Below are 7,843 nucleotides of genomic sequence, written 5' to 3' on the forward strand. Positions count from 1 at the left end.
ATTCTCAGGAAACAGCACACCACCACCCACTGACTTAGACTGACGAACTTCCTCAGATGAAATCAACTCTTCGACCACAACACCCCTTGCTTCCAAGCCCGTCACCAATGTTTCTTCCGCAGCGGGAACAAGTTTATCCACAATAACAGATATAAGTTGCACTGGTTCGACCCCAGGTTCTTCAGTAGTCTTGACAACCTCTTGATGACCTTTCTTTCCAACCCGAGACTGCCCATTCTTTCCTACTCTACATGTCCGCGAGTTATGCCCCTGCATCTTACACTTAACATAGTATGCAAGAAAAGTCTCGTATACCACTTCTTGTTTACGACTAGCAGGCAAACTCAGAGCCCCTATCTAGAAATGAGTCAAGGGCATTTTTGCTGCATCTACTTCCACACATAGACATGCTCCGTCCGTTCTCGTTGCACAGCTAGTGTGATTGTCCCGACATATGAATGTCCCAATAGGCCCATGAGTATTTTCAGAAAAGCTTCCCGATGAAATTTGGAGGAAGACCCAGGAGAGAAAGCCATACCGGCACCCTCGATGGCTCATCATCTTCATTAAATTCTGGGAACTAGCGAAAATCACAGTAGAAATTTCCATTAATTTCACATACGTCCCTCGATAAGGCCTTTGTAAAATCGGCTTCATTAGCCATTCGCATGAACACGTTCTAAGGACGTTGCATGGATGAAACCACTGGAATAGCCGAAAGGCCCCAATGGCTGTGAATGAATGCACGCACGGCGTCCTGCGAAGGGGCATTGCTTCAAAAACTTGAGGACCATAGAAAATCGAAAGGGCTCGGCAGATCGTTCAATTTCAACTTTGGTGAACTGAAAATAGACCTCACCGTCTACCATCTTCAGAGGACGTGAAGGCAACACCATCTCAGGGATGGACTGCAGAACAACAGCCACCATGTCGGCAAAAGAAGGCCGACCTGTGCCACCATCAGTCGCTGCCATGTAGCCTCTTGGGGAGGACCAAAACGTGCGGCTGGAGAACGGAAACCCTATTCACTCGTAGAGAGAAAAAGGATAAAAACGGAAAGTCCAAAACGTGTTTGTTCGAGATTAAAAGCACTATGATACCTCTCATTAATGGCTTTGATATATTAATGGATACTTTGATTCTTAGAAAAGGACCCCATCCCACTCCCTCTTCATCCACATCTCCCTCTTCAACATCTCCCATAACACCACCCACTTGTTCACCGATAGTTTGTGTCATACCTCCTAGAGGAAGGCCATGAACTTGTATCCATATTGGTTCAAAAACAAAGGAATACATACCTGGAGTTGAGAGGCCATTATAATTTTCAAGACAAATAAGATTCCTGTCAAAAGTCCAAGGCCTACCCGATTGTACTCTTTCCATATCATGGCTTGATTGGAATTCCATCAAGAATAGGTTCACACCTACAGCTTTGATCTGCAATTCCTTTGTTGGCCGCCAGATTTTGCCATCGTATTCTTGAAAGCATCTTTGTTTATTGGTTTATCTGCAACCACCAGTCCTAGGAGACATAGTTTTCCCCAACGTGATGCAGCTTCATCTTCCTTGAACTCAATTAATAACTCCTGCTGTTCTACTTCGGTAAGACTGAATTTTTCCCACTGTATAATGAATTCCTCAGCCATGCTAGATTGTAGTTACGTAATTAAAGAGTTTTATTGTTACTGATGCCACCCTCCACAGACAAAACTAGGAGACTTAAATCCTGCCAAGGCAGGGAAATCCTCCTCAGCAAGAGCTAGGAGACCTCAACAGCAAGGAAAACCGAAGGAACCCACTTCATTGCTTCCTTCCAGCACCAGCTTTCGCCTTTTTCGCCCTCTCACGTGCTCTCAAAAGCAGTCACGTGTTTCCGACCTCCAAACTATGTTTCTTAGTAGTATTAAGTGGCTTGTCATAATGGGGCCATTATCTGGTTAAGGGCATTTCAGTCTTTACATTTCATTTCTATTTTGCAAGCGATTAATGGGTGCCGAGAATCTATTGCTACGACATGAATGAAATTCTGTGGCTTCTTTGCCAAATTAGAGGTGCTTATTTCCTCGAAAAATCAGGATTGTTCTTGTCTGTTTCTATTATTGTTTTACATCTGCACCGGTTCTTAACATCCCAGTTCGGCGCCAGAGACCCAGTACCAGAGCCCAACTCCAGCAACACGCTGGTGCTTTCGCTTACCCATTTTAAGAGGTATTTTTTTTTTTTCCTTTTTCCATGCCTTTCATGTCACTTCCCCTGAAAATTTAACGTAGGGAACCTGAACATTGTATATGTTTAATGTTTGATACACTCAATTCAATAGCAATTTTCTTCCGAACAAAAAGAAAAATTAATGATTTTGTTTTGACTCTTCTGGGTGCTAAATTATGGGACTGAGTTTATTGTTGACTACTAGATCAAATGAAATAAATGGGGTTGTTAATTATCGGCAATCTTTTGGATTTTTAGTTTCCTAAGATGGATTCTACTTCAAATGGCGAAGAACCCACTTCGTGGGAAGAACTATACAAAATTAATTTGATGCCGTCGGAGTTGTTTTTGAAGTTCAGGAAAGAAGTTCAAGGTATTCGTGTTGGTCTTAATTTGGAGGTATCCTTCTACGCTTCACAATATTAAGCTGATATTTTTCCAATTCAACTGCCTTTTGTTTTTGAATCAATTTATAAAAGTATATTAATTATGGAGTATGTAACTTGTAGGTCAGGTTCTTGTTTCAGCACTTTAAGTAACGACTTAGATAGGTTTCAGGTTTGGTGTGGTTTAGCGACTGAAACAGTACCTATGCTTGAAAACAGAATAGAAAGATGTGAAAAGTGTGTTTCTTGTGCATTTTACACGTTCTGCTCCAGGGTTGTGAAGTTATGTCAACAAATGCTACAAGGATAATGCTTGCTTGTTTGCGATGGTCTTAATATGAGGATTGATCTATCATGGGAATTTAATTCTGTTATGATGTGTCATTCCCTTTATATAATTTGGTTTGGTATTTGTTGTGGTATCTAATTTTGGTATCCAATGGATATACTATATCCGTCGTTAAAAAAAAAAAAAGAGTCTGTGTTACAAAGGACTGATGAATAGTTTGACATCTCAATTGTTGGAGAATTCTTTCTGTTAGAATTGTTCTTTCGCCGTGGGGCTTCTCTTTGGATATAATAAGACTAGTCTAGTTTCTAAGGGGGGTGATAATAATATGTTATTTTAAGTTATATTGAGTTTTTGCCATTTATTTTCTATTTTTAAAAGATGTTGTTCTTGTTGTACTCTGCCATGACTGCAATTTACTTCCATACGTAAATGTGGATATTAGCACCCTTAATTGGCTGAGAAGGAACCATACATGAAGCCCTTGGGCCCCTAGACCTTAGTTGTGTAAGCTTAGCCAGTTATGATACATGAACACTTCCTATTGAGTGAAGAGAAAAAGGAAGTGTATTTATTTATATGTATAAATACATATATATTTACAATTAGAAATGCTTGGTCTACAAATAGTTCTACAAAATGAAGCATACAAACTAACGTGGCTTGATATTGTACCTTAGATTAGAAAGCTCTTTATATTGTAAAGTAGATCTATCGTATTACATTAAGCCGCATCAGTTTGGAAGCTTCCTTTGTAAGACTCTAAGACCTCTTTGTATACCAAGCACTTCTCTTACTACCATACATTTGTATTTATGTCTACGTATATATTAATAAATATATATGTATGTATCATAGTTTGTTACAAGACACAATTTGCTATATTGCATATTGCACTGTACAGTAGATATAGAAACTTAATGCTTGAACAATTCACTTATAAAATAAAAATAAAAAAGAAAGAAAGAAAGAAAAAAGCTTGAACAAAGCAGATGCGTGCCTTTCATCTAAGTATTTGATTGGGATAGAATTACTCTCACTAATCTTGTAATTGATTACTTGCTACAATATTTGTATTGTATTCTACTCATATCCTGTTCACATTGAATACGTGTTTTTTTAATTTTATCTCTTGATTTCATTGGTATTTTGATTCAGTTCTACAATGCTCCCGCCAATGAATACCAAGCAAAGCTTGTGCTGAAGCCCTTATCACCTGACCGAAGGTGGAAGTTCATCTATGAGCCTATACATCAGGATGTACGCCTTCTTTCAAAGAAGATCCCCATCACCAAATTTCTAAATCTCCAGGTTTGATGGTTTTTGGCTTGTATGAAAAGAAAACAACTAAAGAGTAGACCATTTCCAAATATTCCCTCAAGGCACCTTTCTTTGTTGTGACCACCAAACCAATCCCTTTTATGATCATATGCACACATGGCTCAACGTAGCTTTTGACCAGATTTTTTGCATCATATCATCTTGTGTGTGCACGCTTACTCAAAGAATTATGGACAGTTTTAAATTTCTTTTAGTAAGTATGGACAGTTTTAAATGTTGGTGAGCTCTCACGCTCAAGGTGATGTAAATATACAGGTTGGCATAGGCCACAGTTTTCAGTTGAATGCAATTGGTTGGAAATGGAAGCTTACTACCTGTTTTGGTGGAGATGGCATTTCTCGGATTCGGAATAAGACAACACTTGGTTTGTTTCCTGGCATGGATTTGCGTTTTGGGTGGAGGGCGGACTATGTTCTTCCTGAAATTACTGGGTAATTCTCAATAATCTATATGTTTGTGCTTGAAGAAAATGTAAGCACTACAATCTGAAGTTCAGAATATTTGAGAAAAACATTAGAAACTTCTAACTGTTTTGAAGTGCATCTTCCTAAACAGTTTGTACAAATCATTTGATTCTTTGTATGTTCAGACTGACATTTGATAATGGTTGAAACCTTGAATCCTTGAATTTAATAGGGCTCTGGGTACCAGTGAACCATTGTTCAACATGAACTCTGGACGGTTGGAAGCATCCCTTGATAGAGTTGAGGCCATAATGACCCATGGCGATACGGCATACTGAGCAGCTCAAAAAACCAGGTACACTTGTTGTTGGACTTCCTGGAGACAAATATTGATATATTAACTTGAGGTATCACTGATAAGTTGGACATGGGTGTATTTGGAAAACAGATCATGCAAAGCATCTGTTTTAAGTTTAAGATCTCATATTTTCAATTTAATTTTTTTCAGCCAGACAATCAATGAAAATCAAAAGGGTGGGCCTTTAATGCGGTTACCTAAGGGCAAAGGGGCGAAAGAAGGATAAATGCCTATTCACTGCACCCCAAAACACACACCAAAAAAGGAAAGGGAGAAAGAAGTCAGTTAAATAAAAGACAAACATCGTAAATTTCCTAAGATGATGGGTGCTAGTGTATTGACGAGTGAAAGAATATCCACATGGTAGCCTTAGAGGGCTTAAAAAAACAGAGTAATGTGGCATTTGAGATGGTGAGACTCTAAAAAGTTTTGGGCAGGTTTGGGGGGTGAGATAAGAATTTTGTGTTTTGTTTTGAAGTTTAAAATATTATGTTTTAATATTATTATTATTTTGGGATTTGAAAAAGGTGTATTGAGATTTGAAAAAGTTGAATTATTTATTATATTTTGTATGGAGATTTGAAAAAGGTGTAATGATGAGATGAGATGAGATGATATGAGAATTTTGTGTTTTGTCTTGTGCCCCAAACCTGCCGTCTCAAGTCTCAAGTCTCAATGCTGCTTGCTGAACTGTCTATATGACCAGGAAAAAGTTCTGGTGGTCTATAATTCTCCTCACAATTTACATTTTTTTATTATTTTAATAAAATACTGTGCTAGGTTCTATTCTTAGTTATATTTTAGTTTATGTTAATGTTAATATGTTTTTTCCTGTGAATTTTTTTTTTCATGTTTATTATAGTCTTAAAAATCAGATTTTAAGCTTAGAATCGGATATTTTCTATAATTATATCGAAATAAGAAGATTCCCCATTTTGAATTTTTGCCTTAGGCCCCAATTCTTATTGAGCCGTCCTTGAGTAGATGAGTATGTTTTTTTTTTTTCCCTTTTTTTGATCAGCTGAGTAGATGAGTTGTTTTTACAGGAAACATCCTGTACCCATCTGATTTCCTGGTTTCCAAGTTTTAATTTATCACAAATTCTTTGTTTTCCAGATTGTAGAAAATAAGATGCTCTTGGGATTGGTCTCATTTGGAAGCTTCCAGGCTGACATTACCATTCTCTTTTCTCATCATCTGTTTATATGAACTTTGCATGCAGCTGGATCAGCTGGAAACTAAAAAGGATGCCAAGATTCAGTATACATTAAAAAGAAGGTAATGGAAGGGTCCAAAGTTGGATTGTATTGCCATTGGTTGGACTTTTGGGGGGAAGCATAGATCTTGTTTTGAGTCTGAAATTTTTTCATGTAAAAAAAGTTCCTTCATGTAACCAGTTTCAATGTTCTAGTGGTCACTTTGTCTCTTTAAAGACAATCCAACGAATTTCGGAAGTGACGACTCTACTATGTGTCAATCACATTGGTACTTTCCTAGCAAGCATGTGTTTTCAACGAAGAAGTTTCACATGGAAGGGGTTTCGCTGTGGATTTGACTAGTTTCTTTTATCCCCAACAGCTATACCCTGATTTCATGGCCGACTTGTCCAGTGCTCTCAAACGACATTGCCTTTGTCATTCAATATCTGAATGTGTGGTGTTAGCCTTCTGGTTGGGGCGCCCATCGTGTAGCACAAGTCTTAACCCTCGAACTTGTGGCTTGGAATTTTGGCAAATCATCAGTATTCTTTAGGTCATGTCGGGGGTAAGGTCTTTGGGTAGGTCTCGTTTGGTTATACAGTTCAGATAATATGAGATTAGATGTTTTGTTGAAAGTTGAATAAAATATTATTATAAATATAATTTTTGTTTTGGGATTTGAAAATATTGAATTGTTTATTATATTTTGTGTGAGACTTTGAGAAAGTTGTAATGATTATATGAGATGAGATGAGATAGTTTGGTTTTGTATAACCAAACTAGTCCTTGTGTGTGGGCACAAGGCCGAAAGCTAGAACCTTAGGTTTAGTATTGAGAAGTAGTAAACTTCAACAATAATTAAAAGCATGATCACTGGTCGAAAGGAGTGAATGGAGGGGTGAAGATGGTTCTTCCAAATGCGGATAGTGTCCTTTGTGTACTTGGTAACACATACCCTTTATGTACCTGGAAACATTCCATGCGTTAAGGTTGGTAAGCATTTCTTGATATGCTATGGGTATCCTACTTTCGTGATGTTGCCAAAGTTTCATTTTTCTTAACGCTAGCTAGTCATGATGTGTAAATCAAAGATGCGAAGGACGGTCTTTTATCAAATTTCTATTCACTACTTCCTAGATTGCCGTTAATGTTGCGGTAGATTTTCCAATATTTGGATTGATACTGTTTATGAAGCTTGCGTTAACAAAATGAGACATGCCAATGCCAGATCTGCAAACTGTTGCTGTGGTGCTTCCATTGCTTCTTACTACCACATCAAATGAAAGTGAAAAAAAAAAAACCATTGGGGGGAAGTTGCCATCGAGCCTCTTGCTGGTGTATTTTTGTGGTCCGTGCATTGTTGTTTTCCTTGAAAGTTTTGGAAGCTTTTGACACAAATCAATTTGGTGATGGACAAGGAGAGTTAGAGATTATCTGGTCTCTTAAAAACCAAATGTTATCCATGGCTATGGTGGCGAATAAATGAAAGAATGGATGTCTTCGTCAGGTATTGCTAATCTAGTTGAAGAATTAACAATGATTAACATCCAGTTTAAAATAGGTTATGAGGTAAAGTGAGAAATATTGATGGGCCATTTAGGATGCCTCCAAAGTATCCTAGAAAAAGGTATAGTCAAACAAGTGGGAAAGATTTC

General features: G+C 37.8%; 1 protein-coding gene across 4 annotated transcripts; it reads left to right on the forward strand.

The window, feature by feature from the left end:
* The first annotated feature begins 1,978 nt into the window (after positions 1–1,978).
* Positions 1,979–6,501, forward strand: LOC108979350. Of its 4 annotated transcripts, none has more exons than XM_018950011.2 (6): positions 1,979–2,211; positions 2,470–2,610; positions 4,045–4,146; positions 4,483–4,658; positions 4,864–4,986; positions 6,212–6,501. In XM_018950011.2, the coding sequence occupies exons 2-5, from the start codon at positions 2,479–2,481 to the stop codon at positions 4,967–4,969; spliced, it is 516 nt and encodes a 171-aa protein (XP_018805556.1). In that variant the 5' UTR covers positions 1,979–2,211; positions 2,470–2,478; the 3' UTR covers positions 4,970–4,986; positions 6,212–6,501. The 4 variants fall into 4 exon arrangements, with proteins under 4 accessions (XP_018805556.1, XP_035550248.1, XP_018805555.1 ...); XM_035694355.1 differs by having other exon boundaries at positions 1,981–2,211; positions 2,479–2,610; positions 4,045–4,197; XM_018950010.2 differs by having other exon boundaries at positions 1,981–2,211; positions 4,045–4,197; positions 6,106–6,212.
* Positions 6,502–7,843: the final 1,342 nt, after the last annotated feature.

Source organism: Juglans regia, chromosome 10 (genome assembly GCF_001411555.2).
Source record: "Juglans regia cultivar Chandler chromosome 10, Walnut 2.0, whole genome shotgun sequence".
In the NCBI taxonomy this organism is placed as follows: domain Eukaryota; kingdom Viridiplantae; phylum Streptophyta; class Magnoliopsida; order Fagales; family Juglandaceae; genus Juglans; species Juglans regia.

Excerpts from the sequence above, each read along its gene's own strand:
- LOC108979350 (XM_035694355.1), top strand. The coding sequence starts at position 2,479 with ATGGATTCTACTTCAAATGGCGAAGAACCCACTTCGTGGGAAGAACTA. Across the intron at positions 2,611-4,044 it reads GTGTTGGTCTTAATTTGGAG|TTCTACAATGCTCCCGCCAA; the intron begins GTATCCTTCTAC and ends ATTTTGATTCAG. Across the intron at positions 4,198-4,482 it reads CCAAATTTCTAAATCTCCAG|GTTGGCATAGGCCACAGTTT; the intron begins GTTTGATGGTTT and ends GTAAATATACAG.